Source organism: Mesoplodon densirostris, chromosome 19 (assembly GCF_025265405.1).
Source record: "Mesoplodon densirostris isolate mMesDen1 chromosome 19, mMesDen1 primary haplotype, whole genome shotgun sequence".
In the NCBI taxonomy this organism is placed as follows: Eukaryota; Metazoa; Chordata; class Mammalia; order Artiodactyla; family Ziphiidae; genus Mesoplodon; species Mesoplodon densirostris.
The window spans coordinates 61,491,410-61,509,872 of record NC_082679.1 but is presented as its reverse complement, the minus strand read 5'-3'; the positions used below and the strand labels follow the sequence as shown (position 1 = coordinate 61,509,872).

Genomic DNA, 18,463 nt, shown 5'->3' with positions numbered 1-18,463 from the left:
GCACCTTCACTGGCAGAGGCTCAGCCTGACCCCCCACCCCCCTTTCCCTTCCTTTCATCCCCAAATACCTACGAAGCACCTGCTATGTTCTGGGTGCTTTTCTGGGGCTAAACGGTAAGCAAAAAAGACATGATCCCAGTCTCCATGGAGCTTAGAGTCTGGTGGACAGGCATCCGCACACTGTATGCACAGTTGTGAGTATGTGGCCTCAGGCCCCTGCACCCGAGGACCACAGCCTGGGCAGCATAAAACAACAGAAGTGTATTCTCTCCCAGTCCTGGAGACTGCAAGTCCGAATCAAGGTGTCGGCAGGGTCCTTCCCGCCTCTCCAGCTCCTGGGGGCTCCAGGCGTTCCTTGGCTTGTGGCCATGTCACTCCAATCTCTGCCCCATCGCCACACGCTTTCTCTGTGTCTCCTCCTGTTCTGTCTCTTATTAGGACACTTGTTGGATTTAAGGCCCACTTGGTTCATCCAGAATGACCTCATCTCAAGATCCTTAATTTCACCTGTAAAGACCCTTTTCATTTAATTACATGTTCATTATTTGCATCTGCCAAGATGGCTGCCAATAAGTCCCTTCCACAGGTTCCGGAGATTAGGATGTAGACAAACCTTTTGGGGGATTCGACCCACCACGGGGAAAAAAGTGGGCCCACGAAAGTTGTGGTTCTGCCAGAAACGGAGGGTTGAGCCCACCTCGGGGGTGAAGTGTGGGGAGGCTTCCCGGAGGAGGTGACCTTGGAGAGGAGGGGCGAAGAGTAGGAGTTCCCCAGCTGAGGGACAGTGGTGGAGGTGGGTGGGGGGGCGGTGTTCCAGGCAGAGGAACCCGCATGGGCAGAGGTCGAGGGGCTGGAGGGAGCGTGCATGTTCCTCCTGGCTCTGAACTTTCAAGTTTCTCTCAGGCGGTCCAGTTACATGTTTCCTTCAGCAGCCCTAGTTTTGGCTGCTGGCGTAAGAACGAGTCTGCTGGTCAGGGGCACGAACTGTGTCTGAAGACGGCCATGCTGGCTCTCCCCGGGCTTCTTGGCTGAGCACCTCACAGCTCCTGCATTGTTCTCCTCCATAGAAATGTGGGAGGGGAGTTTGGCCGTGGAGACCAGGTCCAGCTTAGGGACAGGTAGCCGTCCATCCTGGAGAGGCTCAAAAACATTTAACTACGTGGGGCAAGTGGGTCTCAAATGCATCAGTTGAGGTGGTGGTGGGGGGTGCGGGGGGGTTGTCAAGTGGCGCAGATGATTTGGAAAGCAGTTTGTAAGAAATTGCCAGAGTTGAACACACATCTACCCTGACACCCAGGAATTCCACTCCTCGGTGTGTGTCCAGGAGAAGGAAACGTGGGTCCTCAGAATCACTTATTCTAGAATGCTCAGCTCTTTATTCATAGTAGACAAACACGAAGAACAGCCCAGATGTCTGGCAACAGGGGACTGGATCAGCCAATTGTGATTCTATCCACACAGTGAAATAGCACTTGGCAAAAATAGGAATAAACTTTACCGACGTGCCTGATAGGGCTGGCCCTCACAAACGTTACTGCTCAGTGGAAAGCCAGATAAGAAAATGGATGAAAGCAGAAAAATATTAGAGTGGTTTTTTTTTTCTGGGCACAGGGACAGAAAGTGCCTGGGAAGGGACAGGAGGGGACTTCGGGGACGTGGTAACATTTTGTGTCTTGGTAGGGGTTTAGGTTGCACATGTACGTTGGTTATACCCCTTCCAGTGATATACTGATATACACTTAAGACTGTGCATATCACTGTGTGTAAATTTTATCTTACAAGAGAGAAGGACTATAAACAAACATCAAGCTCTAATTAACGATATGCACGCTCACATCTTTAGGGGGAAGTATGCTGATTAATATCTACAACTTGCCTTGAAATATACCCCCAAGTTTAGATGGTCACATGGACGCATGGTAGAGATGTGATAAAATAAGCACACTGATCTGCTCCTAGTAGAAGCTAGGTAGTGGGTACATGGCATTCGTTGTAAAATTCTTCCAACTGTCCTAGATGTTTGAAAATTTTTCAGTGTTGGAAAAAATTCCAACAGAGCACTGGAGAGGGAGTCTGGAGAACAAGAATGACCATCATTTCTTGAGCAGTTACCATGTGCCAGGCACTGAGCTGAGTGAGTTATGTGCCTTGTTTAAAGCAAATGCATCACAACCCTCCAGTAAGGTAGATGGTATCATCCCCATTTCACAGATGGGAAAACAGAGGTTGACGGTGGGCCTCATGCCACAGAGCAGGTGAGTGGCAGAGTTGGAATTGAAACCAAGTATGCCTGCTTCCTAACCACCATGCTTTATGACTCTTCACCTGCAGCGCATGTGATCTTAGGAAAGTAATTTAAACTCTGAGTTTCTGATGCCTCATTTGTCCAACTGGTGTGGAGTGGTGGGAACCCCAGATTCTCAGACGTAGAGCCCGTGCGGCCTCTAGAGTCCACCCGCTTTGCAGCTCTGGTTTCAAGGGAGGGGACTGGTCGCTTGTCAGGTAGAGGCCCTAGGCTGTAGGCAGCCGTGGCCTCTGCAGGTGAGACCCAGAGGGAGTGGTATCAGCATTCTGGGGGGCAGTTGTGGGCACGCCTGGCCCCATGGTCCTGTTCTGCAGGTCTCCTTGGTCTTCCTGATCAGTGGGCTGGTTATCCTGGGCTATGCCGCCTCCGTCAGTGGCCAGGCCACCTACCAGGGTGTGGTCGGAGGGCTGTGTGGCCCCACCATCAGGAAGCTGTGTGAGGCCTGCTTCATCATCAACATGCTCATGATCTCCGTGGCCTTCCTCAGGGTGATCGGGGACCAGCTGGAGAAGTGTAAGTACCTGCCCTGGAGTCAGGGGTGACCCCGGGTGTGGAGCTCGGGTCTCCTGAGCTCCTGGTGGATGAGCAGGATGTGGACATGGGGCTCGGGCCCTTGGCAAGCAGCAGAAGCCGAGACCACCCCCAGCTCCTAACGTCTCATGGCGAAGGGAGGTGCAGGGTTAGTAATTACCACCACAGTGAGAGTCAAGGAGCTGGACGGAGCTGTGCTGGGGATCCAGTGGGGACTCGTTTTACAGACGGGGAGGTGGCACCAACTTCAGAGACACCCCTGTGAGAGAGAACCAGTAACACCTTGAATTTGGGCGTGTCAGACTCTCAGCCCCATGCTCCCTTGGCCTCTAGTCCCCCCACTAACAATTTCCCGCTAAGCACTTTGGCTGCGTCTTACCAATTTTGATATGTTCTGATTTCACTTGTATTCCATTCAATCCTTTGCTAATTTTTGCTATGACTTCCTGTTTGACTCATGGGATGTTTAGAATTGTGTGATTCAATTTCCAATTATTTGGGAGTTTTCTAGTTGCCTTTTTGTTTCTTCATCAGGCAACAAAGGACTGTGATCCCTGAAAGACAGGGAACAAATGAGGTGAACCCCACGATTACTCCAGTTACTGACTTGAAAGATATACATATCTCAACAATAGGCGTAGAGAAGAGAATTGGAATTGGAGGATTATTGTTTTAAGGTTCTTATCCAAGTATTGGAAAGGGTGTGGAGCAAATGGACCTATCTTACACTGCTTGTAAAAATGTAAAATGGTACATCACTTTGGAAAACAGTTTGGAAGGTTTTTTTTTTTTTTTTTTTTTTGCGTTACGGGGGCCTCTCACTGTTGTGGCCTCTCCCGTTGCGGAGCGCAGGCTCCGGACGCGCAGGCTCGGCGGCCGTGGCTCGCGGGCCCAGTCTCTCCGCGGCATGTGGGATCTTCCCGGACCGGGGCGCGGGCCCGTGTCCCCTGCATCGGCGGGCGGACTCTCGGCCACTGCGCCACCAGGGAAGCCCCTGGAAGTTTTTTTAAAAGTTAAACATATGCCCATTATATGATATGGTCATTCCACTCCTAGTTATTTATCCAAGATAAATGAAAGCTCATGTCCATACAAACACAGGTACATGAATATTCATAGCACCTTTATGTGTAATGGCTAAAAAGTGGAAGCTAAATTGTCTATCAACAGGTGGATATGTGAACAAATTGTGGTATATCTATATAATGGAGTGCTATTCAGCAACAAAAAGGAACAAGTCATTATACACATAATAACATGAAGAATTATAATGAGTGAAAAGTCAACACAAAAAGAGCATCCTGTATGATTCCATTTATAGAAAATTCTAGAAAATGCAAACTAATCTGTAATGACAGACCAGTGATTTCCCAGGCATTAGAGAAGCAGGGAGGAACAGGTGAGAGAGATTGCAAAGGAGAAAATTTTATGGGAGATTACAAGGAAACTTTTATGGGCGATAGATATGTTTCCTCTCAATTGTTGTGATGGTTTTACGGGTGTATACCAATGTCAAAATTTATGAAATTGTATACTTTATGTGTCATTTATTGTATGTGAATTATTTTTCAATAGAGCTGTCAAAATAATACATATATACAGTAAATTTTTAAGAATCCACCCGGGACTTCCCTGGCGATCCAGTGGCTAAGATGCCACGCTCCCAAAGCAGGGGGCACGGGTTCGATCCCTGGCTGGGGAACTAGGATCCCACGAGCTGCGCGGTGTGGCCTAAAAAAAATTAAAATTAAAATTAAAAATTAAAAATCTGCCCAGAAAAAAAAATTTTATATAGCAGGTTCTTATTAGTCATCAATTTTATACACATCAGTGTATACATGTCCACACCAGTCTCCCAATTCATCCCACCACCACCCCTCCCCACCACTTACCCTGCTTGGTGTCCATACATTAGTTCTCTTCATCTGTTTCTCAATTTCTGCCCTGCAAACTGGTTCGTCTGTACCATTTTTCTAGGTTCCACATATATGTGTTAATATATGATATATTTTTTCTCTTTCTGACTTACTTCACTCTGTATGACAGTCTCTAGATCCATCCACGTCTCTACATATGACCCAATTTCATTCCTTTTTATGGCTGAGTAATATCCCATTGTTTATATGTGCCACATCTTCTTTATCCATTTGTCTGTTGATGGGCATTTAGGTTCCTGCCATGACCTGGCTGTTGTAAATAGTGCTGTAATGAACATTGGGGTGCATGTGTCTTTTTGAATTATGGTTTTCTGTGGGTATACGCCCAGTAGTGGGATTGCTGGGTCATATGGTAATTCTATGTTTAGTTTTTTAAGGAACCTCCATACTGTTCTCCATAGTGGCTGTATCAATTTACATTCCCACCAACATTGCAAGAGGGTTCCCTTTTCTCCACACCCTCTCCAGCATTTGTTGTTTGTAGATTTTCTGATGACGCCCATTCTAACCTGTGTGAGGTGATACCTCATTGTAGTTTTGATTTGCATTTCTCTAATAATTAGTGATGTTGAGCAGCTTTTCATGTGCTTCTCGGCCATCTGTATGTCTTCTTTGGAGAGATGTCTATTTAGGTCTTCTGCCCATTTTTTGATTGGGTTGTTTTTTTTTTTTTTTAATATTGAGCTGTATGAGCTGTTTATATATTTTGGAGATTAATCCTTTGACCGTTGATTCGTTTGCAAATATTCTTCCCATTCTGAGGGTTGTCTTTTCGTCTTGTTTGTAGCTTCCTTTGCTTTGCAAAAGATTTTAAGTTTCATTAGGTCCCATTTGTTTATTTTTGTTTTTATTTCCATTACTCTAGGAGGTGGATCAAAAAAGATCTTGCTGTGATTTATGTCAAAGAGTGTTCTTCCTATGTTTTCCTCTAAGAGTTTTACAGTGTCCAGTCTTACATTTAGCTCTCGAATCCATTTTGAGTTTATTTTTGTGTATGGTGTTAGGGAGTGTTCTAATTTCATTCTTTTACATGTAGCTGTCCAGTTTTCCCAGCACCACTTATTGAAGAGGCTGTCTCTTCTCCATTGTATATCCTTGCCTCCTTTGTCATAGAGTAGTTGACCATAGGTGCGTGGGTTTATCTCTGGGCTTTCTATCCTATCCATTAATCTATATTTTTGTTTTTGTGCCAGTAACATATTGTCTTGATTACTGTAGCTTTGTAGTATAGCCTGAAGTCAGGGAGCCTGATTACTCCAGCTCCACTTTTTTCCCTCAAGATTGCTTTGGCTATTCGGGGTCTTTTGTGTTTCCATACAAATTTTAAAACTTTTTGTTCTAGTTCTGTAAAAAATGCCATGTGTAGTTTGATAGGGATTGCATTGAATCTGTAGATTGCTTTGGGTAGTAGAGTCATTTTCACAATATTGATTCTTCCATTCCAAGAACATGGTATATCTCTCCATCTGTTGGTATCATCTTTATTTTCTTCCATCAGTGTCTTATAGTTTTCTGCATATAGGTCTTTGGTCTCCCTAGGTAGGTTTATTCCTAGGTATTTTATTCTTTTTGTTGCAATGGTAAATGGGAGTGTTTCCTTAATTTCTCTTTCAGATTTTTCATCATTAGTGTACAGGAATGCCAGAGATTTCTGTGCGTTAATTTTGTATCCTGCTACTTTACCAAATTCATTGATTAGCTCTAGTAGTTTTCTGGTGGCATCTTTAGTATTTTCTATGTATAGTTTCATGTCATCTGCAAACAGTGACAGTTTTACTTCTTTTCCAATTTGTATTCCTTTTATTTCTTTTTCTTTCCTGATTGCCGTGGCTAGGACTTCCAAAACTATGTTGAATAATAGTGGTGAGAGTGGACATCCTTGTCTTGTTCCTGATCTTAGAGGAAATTGTTTCAGTTTTTCACCATTGAGAATGATGTTTGCTGTGAGTTTGTCATATATGGCTTTTATTATGTTGAGGTAGGTTCCCTCTATGCCCACTTTCTGGAGAGTTTTTATCATAAATGGGTGTTGAATTTTGTCAAAAGCTTTTTCTGCATCTATTGAGATGATCATATAGTTTTTCTTCTTCAGTTTGTTAATATGGTGTATCACATTGATTGATTTGTGTATATTGAAGAACCCTTGCATCCCTGGGATAAATCCCACTTGATCATGGTGTATGATCCTTTTAATGTGTTGTTGGATTCTGTTTGATAGTATTTTGTTGAGGATTTTTGCATCTATATTCATCAGTGATATTGGTCTGCAGTTTTCTTTTTCTGTAGTATCTTTGTCTGGTTTTGGTATCAGGGTGATGGTGGCCTCATAGAATGAGTTTGGGAGTGTTCCTTCCTCTACAGTGTTTTGGAAGAATTTGAGAAGGATGGGTGTTAGCTCTTCTCTAAATGTTTGATAGAATTCACCTGTGAAGCCATCTGGTCCTGGACTTTTGTTTGTTGGAAGATTTTTAATCACAGTTTCAATTTCATGACTTGTGATTGGTCTGTTCATATTTTCTATTTCTTCCTGGTTCAGTCTTGGAAGGTTATACCTTTCTAAGAGTTTGTCCATTTCTTCCAGGTTGTCCATTTTATTGGCATAGGGTTGCTTGTAGTAATCTCTTAGGATGCTTTGTATTTCTGCATTGTCTGTTGTAACTTCTCCTTTTTTATTTCTAATTTTATTGATTTGAGTCCTCTCCCTCTTTTTCTTGATGAGTCTGGCTAATGGTTTATCAATTTTGTTTATCTTCTCAAAGAACCAGCTTTTAGTTTTATTGATCCTTGCTATTGTTTTCTTTGTTTCTCTTTAATTTATTTCTGCTCTGATCTTTATGATTTCTTTCCTTCTGCTAACTTTGGGTTTTGTTTGTTCTTCTTTCTCTAGTCCCTTTAGGTGTAAGGTTAGATTGTTTATATGAGATTTTTCTTGTTTCTTGAGGTAGGCTTGTATAGCTATAAACTTCCCTCTTATAACTGATTTTGCTGCATCCCATAGGTTTTGGATCGTCGTGTTTTCAGTATCATTTGTCTCTAGGTTTTTTCTTTTTTGCGGTACGTGGGCCTCTCACTGTTGTGGCCTCTCCCATTGAGGAGCACAGGCTCCAGACGCATGGGCTCAGCGGCATGTGGGATCTTCCTGGACCGGGGCACGAAGCCATGTCCCCTGCATCAGCAGGCGAACTCTCAACCACTGCACCACCAGGGAAGCCCTGTCTCTAGGTATTTTTTGATTTCCTCTTTGATTTCTTCAGTGATTTCTTGGTTATTTAGTAACATATTGTTTAGCCTCCATGCATTTGTGTTTTTTTACATTTTTTTCCCTGTAATTCATTTCTAATCTCATAGCATGGTGGTCAGAAAAGATGCTTGATATGACTTCAGTTTTCTTAAATTTACTGAGCCTTTATTTGTGGCCCAAGATGTGATGTAACCTGGAGAATGTTCCATGTGCACTTGAGACGAAAGTGTAATCTGTTTTTGGATGGAATGTCCTGTAAATATCAATTAAATCTATCTGGTCTATTGTGTCATTTAAAGCTTGTGTTTCCTTATCAATTTTCTGTTTGGATGATCTGTCCATTGGTGTAAGTGAGGTGTTAAAGTCCCCCACTATTATTGTGTTACCATCGATTTCCTCTTTTATAGCTGTTAGCAGTTGCCTTATGTATTGAGGTGCTCCTATGTTGGGTGCGTATATATTTATAATTGTTATATCTTCTTCTTGGATTGATCCCTTGATCATTATGTAGTGTCCTTCCTTGTCTCTTGTAACATTCTTTAAAGTCTATTTAACTGATATGAGTATTGCTACTCCAGCTTTCTTTTAATTTCTATTTGCATGGAATATCTTTTTGCATCCCCTTACTTTCAGTCTGAATGTGTCCCTAGGTCTGAAGTCGGTCTCTTGTAGGCAGCATATATATGGGTCTTGTTTTTGTATCCATTCAGCAAGCCTGTGTCTTTTGGTTGGAGCATTTAATACATTCACATTTAAGATAATTATCAATATGTATGTTCCTATTACCATTTTCTTAATTGTTTTGGGTTTGTTTTTGTAGGTCTTTTTCCTCTCTGTGTTTCCCACTTAGAGAAGTTCCTTTAGCATTTGTTGTAGAGCTGGTTTGGTGGAGCTGAATTCTCTTAGCTTTTGCTTGTCTGTAAAGCTTTTGATTTCTCTATCGAATCTGAATGAGATCCTTGCTGGGTAGAGTAGTCTTGGTTGTAGGTTCTTCCCTTTCAGCACTTTAAGTATATCATGCCACTCCCTTCTGGCTTGTAGAGTTTATGCTGAGAAATCAGCTGTTAACCTTATGGGAGTTCCCGTGTATGTTATTTGTCGTTCTTCCCTTGCTGCTTTCAGCAATTTGTCTTTAACTTTTGCCAGTTTGATTACTGTGTGTCTCGGCATGTTTCTCTTTGCGTCATCCTGTATGGGAACTCTGTGCACTTCCTGGACTTGGGTGGCTATTTCCTTTCCCATGTTAGGGAAGTTTTTGACTATAATGTCTTCAAATATTTTCTCAGGTCCTTTCTCTCTCTCTTCTCCTCCTGGGACCCCTATAATGCGAATGTTGTTGCGTTGAATGTTGTTGTGTTGACTGTTGTCCCAGAGGTCTCTTAGGCTGTCTTCATTTCTTTTCATTCTTTTTTCTTTATTCTGTTCCGTGGCAGTGAATTCCACCATCCTGTCTTCCAGGTCACTTATCTGTTCTTCTGCCTCAGTCATTCTGCTATTGATTCCTTCTAGTGTATTTTTCATTTCAGTTATTGTGTTGTTCATCTCTGTTTGTTCTTTACTTCTTCTAGATCTTTGTTAAACATTTCTTGCATCTTCTTGATCTTTGCCTCCATTCTTTTTCTAAAGTCCTGGATCATCTTCACTATCATTATTCTGAATTCTTTTTCTGGAAGGTTTCCTATCTCCACTTCATTTAGTTGCTTTTCTGGGGTTTTATCTTGTTCCTTCATCTGGTACATAGCCCTCTGCCTTTTCATCTTGTCTATCTTTCTGTGAATGTCACCTTTTTGGTTTCTGCCTTAAATGCACCATGGTCAGAGAACACATCTGTATAATTTTGGCATTTGAGACTTACTCTGTGGCTCAGCATGTGATCTGTCTTGGTGAGCTCTTAAAGGGTGTGTATTCTGTGGTTCTTTGGTACAGTGTTCTAGAACTCTCCATTAGGTCAAGGTGATCCAGAGCTTTGATCATATCTTCCATGGCCTTGCAGATTTTTGTGGAAGTGGGGCAGTGGGGGAGTCTAGTTATTCTGTCAGGTTATGAGAGAGAGAGAGAGTTAAAATCTCCAATTATGATGGCAGATTTGTCTACTTTTCCCTTTAATTCTATGAATTTTTTGCTCATGTTTTTTGAAGCTGTCTTATTAATAAGCACACACAGTGAATTGCCTTTTTGTTATGAAATTCCACTTTTTGTCTCTGTAATGCTTTGTGAATATACCTGTGAATATAACCTCTCCAGCGTCCTTAAGATGAGTGTTTGCACAGAATTTCTTTTCCCACTCTTTTACTGTGAACCTTGGAATTTTAAAATGCACTTCTTGTAGACAGCATATGGTCGGGTCTTGCTTTTTTATCATCTTGACAGTCTCGGGTTTTAATTGGCATATTTATTTATTTATTTTTATTTTTATTTTTTTGCCTTTTTTTTTTTTATTAGTTTCTGCTTTATAACAAAGTGAATCAGTCATACATATACATATGTTCCCATATCTCTTCCCTCTTGCATCTCCCTCCCTATCCCACCCCTCCAGGCGGTCACAAAGCACCGACCTGATCTCCCTGTGCTATGCGGCTGCTTCCCACTATCTATCTACGTTACGTTTGGTACTGTATATATATGTCCATGCCTCTCTTTTGCTTTGTCCCAGCTTACCCTTCCCCCTCCCCATATCCTCAAGTCCATGCTCAAGTAGGTCTGTGTCTTTCTTCCCGTATTTAGACTTTTACTTGGGATGTAATAATGACTGATATGGTTGCATCTCGGTCTACCACTTTACTGTTTGTTCTGTCTCTTGAACCATGAAAAAAGGTCCCTGATGCAGGGATGTGGAAATTAAAGGCTCCTGTGTGTGGGAAGCACTCTTATCCTCCACAAAAATTAAAGTCGGTAGATCTGAACCTCCCAGAGGGTAAATTGGCACAAAAATGCCCTGCCTGACAGTGGCAAGTAGAGGTCATGTCCGATTTCAATTCTGGTCAACTGGTGCTGCTCTGCTGAGATGAATTCTGAGGTCCTGCCATGTTGAGAAGGATTCTGAGGGCCTGAGTTATTGGCAAGGATCTGAGGGGCTGCCGTGATGGGACGGATTTTGATGGGCTGCTTTGTGAGAAGGATTCTAGGGGCTGCCATTTTGAGGAGAATCTTAGGAGCTGCCTTTTTGAGGAGGATATGAGGGGCTGCCCTGTTGGAAAGAATCTTAGCAGCTGCAGTGTTGAGAAGGATTCTGAGGGTCTGCCTTACTGAGAAGGATTCTGAGGGCCTGACTTCTTGGGAAGGATCTGAGGGGCTGCCGTGATGGGAAGGATTCTGAGAGGCTGCTGTATTGAGATGAGTTCTAAGGGCCTCCATATTGACAGAAATGTTAGCAAGTGCAGTTTGGGAAGGATTCTGAGGGGCTGCCATTTTGAGGAGGACTTGAGGGGCCACTGTGTGAGAACGATTCTAGGGGTTGCCACGCTGAGAAGAACTATAGGAGCTGCCGTGTTGGGCAGTATTCCGAGGGCCTCTGTGTTGAGAAGAATCTTAGGGGCTGCCGTGTTTTGGAGGGTTCTCGGGCACTGCTGTGTTGAGAAGGAACCGAGGGGCTGCCGTGTCAGAAAGATTCTGAAGGGCTGCTGTGTTTAGATGGATTGTGAGGGTCTGCCATGTTGATAAGTGTTTCGGGAGGCTGCCGTTTTGCGGAGGATCTCAGATGGTACCATGTGAGAAGGGTCTAAGGTGCTGTCTTGGTGAGAAGGATTCTGAGGGCCTGCCGTGGAGAGGAGGACGGTGAGGGGCTGCCTTGTTGAGAAGGATTCTCTGTGGCCGCTGTGTTTGGAAGGATGTTAGGGGCTGCCATGATGAGCATTTTGGGGAGCTGCTGTGTTGAGGAGGACCTGAGGTGCAGCCCTGTTGAGAAGTATTCTGAGGGGCTGTCGTGTTGGGGAGCATCTGATGTGCTGCCACGTTTAGAAGGATTCTGAGTGTCTCCTGTGTTGAGAAGGATTCTGAGGGGCTGCCGTGTAGAAAGGACCAGGAGGGCCTGCCTTGTTGAAAAGGGTTTTAAGGGGCTGCTGTTTTGAGGAGGATTCTAGGAGCCTGCTGTGTTGAGAGGGATTGGAGGGGCTGCCACGTGGAGAAGGACCTGAGGGGCTGCTATGTCAGAAGGATCCTATACGGCAGCTGCTGCTGTTGGGCAGGATCTGGGGGACCGCAGTGTAGCTAGGATCCTGAGGTGATGGCGTGTGAGAAAGTCTAGTGGCTGCCGTGTGGAGAAGAATCCTAGGGGCTCCCACATCGGGAAGAATCTTAGCAGCTGCAGTGTTGAGCAGGATTCTGAGGGGCTGCTGTGTTGAGGAGGATTCTGAGGGGCTGCCGTGTTGAGAAGGATTCTGAGGGCCTCCGGGTTGAGAGGAACCCTAGGGGCTGCCGTCCTTTGGAGGATTCTCAAGGGCTGCTGGGTTGAGAAGGATTCTGAGGGCCGCCGTGTTGAGAAAGGTTCTGAGGGGCTTCCGTGGTGGGAAGGAATGTGAGGGGCTGTGTCTTGAGAAGGAGTCACCGGGCTGCCACGTGAGAAGGATTCTTCATGTTGAGGAGGATTCTGAGGGCCTCAGCGTTGAAAAGGGATTAGTGGCTGTCGTGTGGAGGAGGATTCTGAGGGGCTGCCGTGTTGGGAAAGAGTCTGAGGGGCTGCCATGTTGAAAATGATGTTGAGGGGGTGCCCTGTTGAGAATAATTTCGGGGGCTGCTTTGTTGAGGCTCTGCGGCCCTCAGTGTGGAGGGGAACGTTAGGGGCTGCCATGTGGAGACTGATTTTGAGGGCTTCCCTGTTGAGATGGATTCTGAGGGGGTGTCATGTGAGAAGGCTTTTGAGGGCCTCAGTGTTGAGAAAGTATGGGCCACTATGTTGGGAAGAATCTTAGCAGCTGCCACGCTGAGCAGGATTCTGAGGGGCTGCCATGTTTAGAACAGTCCTAGGGGCTGTCGTGTCGAGAAGGATCTGAGGGGTGCTGTGCTGCGAAGGGTTCTGAGGGGCTGCCGTTTGCGAAAGGAGGAGGTGCTGCCGTGTTGAGGAGGATTCTGAGCGGCTGCTGTGTTGAGAAGGTTCTGGGCTCAGTTGGTGGACCACCTGGAGAGAGTATTGATTGGATGCATGCCACCCCAGCTCTGGGTGGATTGACTGGTGGGAAGAGAGCATCGTTGGCGTGTTTCTGGTTAGGTATTTAGGGATTTGTCTTTCTGAAAGCAAGTCCAGTTTACTTGGGCTGAAGGCTAATTGGAGGTTGGGGTTTTTGATGGAGTCATTACATTCATCGGGTACAAAGGGCTGTAAACGATGGTGCCGAGGACACCAAGGTGTGGCCTGGGAAGTGAGGGCTCAGGAAGGAGCTGCGTAGCCCAGATGGCAGAGCGGGGCTTTCCTGGCTTCAGGAGTCCAGACGGCTAAGAAGGGCTTGCCCCCCATCCCCAGCCACGTGGGGCCTGGGACTCACGGAGATCTCTGAGCACCTTTGGGTACGTGCATTCCCTTGGCCTCTCTGGCCAGGAAAGCCTGCCTTGCCTCCCTCAGGGGCGGTCTCTGCACCCTGAGCTCCACGGGGAGCTGTCCTGTAGCGTCACTCCAGTAGAAGCAAGCCATTGTGGTCAGGCCGTTGATCTCTTTTCACCGCTGGCTTTACGGAGCACGTGGTGAGAACAGGAAGGGTTATGTTAGGCAGTGCCAGCACCCCCGAGCGGGCCGGGAACCAGCTCTCGGCCCCTCCATCCGCGTGCTTCCGGCCTCGAGCCATCTTGCTCTCTCCCCTTGGCTCTCCCCTCAGCTCTCCCCTCTCCCCCACCTGTCTAGCCTCTTCTATCTGATAACTCCAAATTCTCCGTCTTACTGTGGTGGAATCAAAACGGGTCCAGACTCTTAGGTGTTCCGTCTCTTGAGAGGTTGATGGGGTCTGTGTCCCCTCCCCCGGAATCAGAGCGGGCTCCGTGACGGCGCAGCCTGGCGGAGGATGGCGGATGGGACACTGCCAGTTCCAGGCCTGGCCTTTAAGAGGACGGCACCTTCCGCCTTGGGCTTGGGACCCCCCCAGCTGTCATGGACCAGCCTGCTGGATGGTCTGCAGGGAGGGCCCCGCGGAGCCCAGGCATCCCCACCAGGCACCCTGTGTGAGCGCAGCCATCGAGGACCCTCCAGCCCCACCCCCTGCCAAATACCCCTGAGGGACCCCAGCCTATCAGGTGTGGAGCAGAAGCGGCCAGCTCAGCCCCGCCCTAGTTCTCCTCTATCTAATAACGGGGCTGCCCTGGGCTGCTCTTGGGGGAAAATGTATTCCAGGCCCCGACTTCACCGTGCACACCCTTTGAGCTCTTGAGCAAATAAGAAGGGTCTTTTACAAACAGGAGGGCCTGGGTGCCCCAAGGGCAGACCGTTGTGTCTTTTGCTGTGGATTCCAGCACTTAGAGCAGCGCCTGCCGGGCGGAAGGAACTCGGTGAAGGTCTGTTGAATGAATTCCTACAGCGTGTTCCCTCTGTCCTGGTGGCACGTGACAAGATCCCCATCATGCTTGTCATCCCATCCCTTTAAACTCACGGGGATGACTCAGTGCCCACGGCGATCCCACCCGAGGACCCAGAGCTGGGAACCCCATAGCCTAGGCTCTTCAGCTGGGGGAGGGCCATGCGGGGCTGACTGCATCTCCTTCCCTCCCTCCCCCTAGTGTGTGACTTCCTCCTGCCCGGCGCCCCGCCAGCCCCGCAGCCCTGGTACACCGACCAGCACTTCACGCTGACGCTGCTGTCCATGCTGGTCATCCTTCCCCTGTCCGCCCCACGTGAGATCGGGTTCCAGAAATACACAAGGTACAGGCCGCAGTCCCTTCCTGGCAGGGCGATGGCTGGGGCTGGGTCCCCACCTCGGCGGGCGCTTGGTGGGTGGTTTCTGTCCGCCTGGGATAGGGGCTGCTAGGACGGGTCTTCCCGTTTGCAGAAGGGGAAAAATTTTTTAATTACACAAGTCATACATGTGCCTGATAGAAAATACAGATAAGCAAAAAAGCAAATTACCCGTAATGACAGGACCTGTAAGCTGACATTTTGTTACTCAATGACTGCAGACTTTTTCTGCACACACACGCACATATGCTGGCACGGACACGGACACACACACACACACACTCACACTCTCTCTCTCTCTCTCTCTCTCTCTCTCTCTCTCTCTCTCTCTCTCTCTTTTTCCATTTTACAGTCTGAGGCTCTCCATGTGCTTTTGCACAAATTAAGTCTGGCAAAAGTCTTCCCACAAGTGTGCCACCCACTTTCCCCTGTCATGTAACAAAATGGAGCAGAGAAAGAGTGGGCAGGACCCCCTTGCCCCCCGGGCACCCCCAGCCCTCGCCAGCCGAGTCAGGGTCCTCCTTCCCCCTGTGCTGTGGCCCAGCGGGCAGTGTCCCGACTTCGATGCTGAATCCCAGCGGCTGTGGGTGGAGAGACGGGGCCGCCCGTAGCGATCACAGCCTCGCAGGTCTGACCGCTAGGCCTGAGCCCGGCCCTGCCCTGCCTGCCTGGAATGCTCTTCCCGCTGTCCCCACTGTGCAGATAGGGAAATGGAGTCCAGACAGCGGCCTGACACCTTGCCTGTGTGGGCGGAGCTGGCATTGAGACCCCGCTCCGTGTGGCTCCCCAGGCCCCACCTCACCACAGAGGCCCCCTAACGCTGCACTCCGTCCATGTGTTAGCATCCTAGGCACGCTGGCCGCCTGCTACCTGGCCCTGGTCATCGTGGCACAGTACTACCTCGGGCCCCGAGACCTCGCTCATGAGCCCCGCCTGGCGTCCAGGTGAGTCTTGGGAGGTGGCTTCCCGGGGCTGCTGTGAGGGCCGAGGGATGCTTCTCCCCCCGACCCCGCCCATGGTTTGCACAGAGCCCTGGCTCGTCCCGTGAAATCCTTCAAGTCTCTGATGCCGTAGAACTCAGCAAAACCTCCTTTCCTGGGACTTCCCTGGCGGTCCAGTGGTTAGGACTCTGTGCTTCCACTGCAGGGAGCGCGGGTTCAAGCCCCGGTCGGGGAACTAAGATCCCACGTGCCACACGGTGCAGCCAAAATAAAAGCTCCTTTCCTTCTTCAGAACGACAGCGCTATCACTGGTGAGGCCAGGGGACAGGCTAAGGGACACGGAAGGGCTAGACACCCCACCAGCCTGGGGCTCCTAGGCTGTTGCAGACGCGTTCCCCGCAGCTTAGGGGCCGCAGAACCAGCCAGCAAGATGCAGGGGCAGAGGCCAGTGAGGCCCGACGAGCCTGAGCGAGGCCAAGAGTGGGCGTGGGCATGGGGGGGGTGTCCTCTAGGGATGCGGAGCTGCGGTGAGGACTTCAGTTTTGCACGGAAGCCACTGCAGGGTTTTGATCACAGCAGGGGCTTGAAATCAAATCGGCTGGCGGCAGGCCAGCTCCATGAGCCTGTGACCTGTGACGTCACCCAGGGTCCTGGGCTAAGAAGGGCCCCGCACTGGGTTTAACACCCTGCTGTTGTCATCCTGAAATGCTTAACCGCTGTTGAACAAGGAGCCGGCATGTTCGTTTTGCACTGGGTCCCGCAAATCGTGTGGACCCTCCTGGAGGATAGGTTGGAAGTGGAGTGAGAGAGAGAAGGGAGTCCGGGTGACTCTGAGCTCTGGCGATGCCGTTCCCTGGGCTAGATGGGACGGGACGGGGTCGGGTGGGGATGTGTTAGGTTAGAGACGGCTGTGAGACACTAAATAAAGAGGTCAGGGAGCTGGTCAGACTGGGCACCTGGCGTCCAGAGAGGCCTGGGCCGGAGAGAGGAACATCAGCCCAGAGATGGCGTGTAAGTAAGGCCGGGAGCCCGGGTGAGAACTGTGAGCTGGTGGCCCCCCACCAGGCCCTGGGGGATCAGGGAGAGGGATGGCGAGTTAGGGGCATGTGTTAGCTTCTTGGGGCTGCTTGTAGTAACACATGAGCACAAACCGGGTGGCTGAAAGCAGCACAAGTTTCTCCCCTGGTTCTGGAAGCTAGAAGTCCAAAATCAAGGTGTGAGCAAGGCTGCGCTCCCAAGGCTGCGCTCCCTCTGGAGGCTCCGGCGGGGTGGGGTGGGGTCCTTCCTGCCCCTCCCAGGGTCTGTGCTGCCGGCACTCTTTGGCCTTCCTTGGTCTGCAGATGCTTCGCTCCAGATGCGGCCCCCATGGTCACACGGCCTCCGCCCTGTGTGTTTACTCTTCCTGTAAGGACCCCAGTGGCTGGGTTCACTCCCAGCCTACTTCAGTATGACCTCATCTTCATTGAACCAATGACATCTACAAAGACCCTTTTTCCAAATAAGATTTCATTCTGAGGTTCCCAGTGGCTATAAATCTAGGGGGACACTGTACAACCCAGGACAGAGGATCATAGAATCTGGGTCTCAGAAGTCAGTGAGCAAAATTTCAAGCAGGTTGGGGTGATCGCCACCAGATGCAGCTCCTGGGTCACACGGGGCTGAGCCCTGGCGCCTGATTTGGCCACGGAGGCCGCTCTTGATGTGGCTGAGTTTTGTCAGGGCAGGAGGCGGGGTTGAAGGCCCAGGTGGATGGGGTTCAGGAGACGGGGAAGGAGCCGGGGCACCGAGGCCAGGGCCCGTGTGGCCCACGGCACAGCGGCAGCATAATCCAGCAGTGAAGGAAAACTGATCAGAGGAGGGCCAGATCCACTGCTCATCTGTGGCCTTGAGTCTGCGCAGGGGAGGGCCCTGCTCTCTGGAAATGCAGCCTCCAAGGCTGGAGCTCGGGCAGTCTCACCCACAGGAACGGGAGAGGACAGCACGTGAGGCCCAGAGGACGCGGGCAGGCAGATGGAGCCGTGGGAGCGTGGGCGCTAAGCAGCTGGCCATCGGCTGACAGTGCTGTTGAGGAAAGTCCAGGAAGGCAGGGCTTGGCGGGGAGGCTCCGTGATCTGCACCCAGAGTTAGGAGTCGGCCGGAGCGCAGCACAGAAGGGAGATACCACCGTGTGCCTTTCCCCGTGGCTGCTGTGATACGTTCCTGCCAAGCTTGGTGACTTAAAACTACACCAATTTACTCTCCTACAGTTCTGATAGCAGAAGTCCAGAACAGGCCTCACTGGGCTAAAATCAAGATGTCAGCAGGGCTGTGTTCCTTTTGGAAGCTGTAGATTGGAATCCGTCTCCTTGCCGTTTCCAGCTCCTAGAGGCGCCCACATTCCTTGGCTCGGGGCCCCTTCCTCCATCTTCAAAGCCAGCAAGGTTCCATCTCTCTGACCCTGCTTCTCTGGTCACAGCTCCCTCTGACCATAGCTGGGGAAGGTTCTCTGACTGCAAGGATCCTTGGGCTACACTGGGCCTAGATCCTTCAGGGTCATCTCTCACCTCAAAGTCCCGAGCTTCCTCACATCTGCAGAGTTCCTTGTGTCGTGTAAGGTTCCCAGGATTAGGACATGGATCTCTTTGGGGCCCACTATTC

The 18,463-nt window shown here is 48.7% G+C and overlaps 1 protein-coding gene across 1 annotated transcript in view; it reads left to right on the top strand.

Annotated features, from left to right (window-relative positions):
* SLC38A8 (solute carrier family 38 member 8) overlaps positions 1 to 18,463 on the top strand; it is a 32,622-nt gene that overhangs the window by 1,956 nt on the left and 12,203 nt on the right. Inside the window, exons 2-4 of the mRNA XM_060085500.1 lie at positions 2,620 to 2,818; positions 14,711 to 14,852; positions 15,728 to 15,829. Of these exons, the coding sequence (XP_059941483.1) occupies positions 2,620 to 2,818; positions 14,711 to 14,852; positions 15,728 to 15,829 (443 nt within the window). The remainder of the gene's footprint in view (positions 1 to 2,619; positions 2,819 to 14,710; positions 14,853 to 15,727; positions 15,830 to 18,463) is intronic.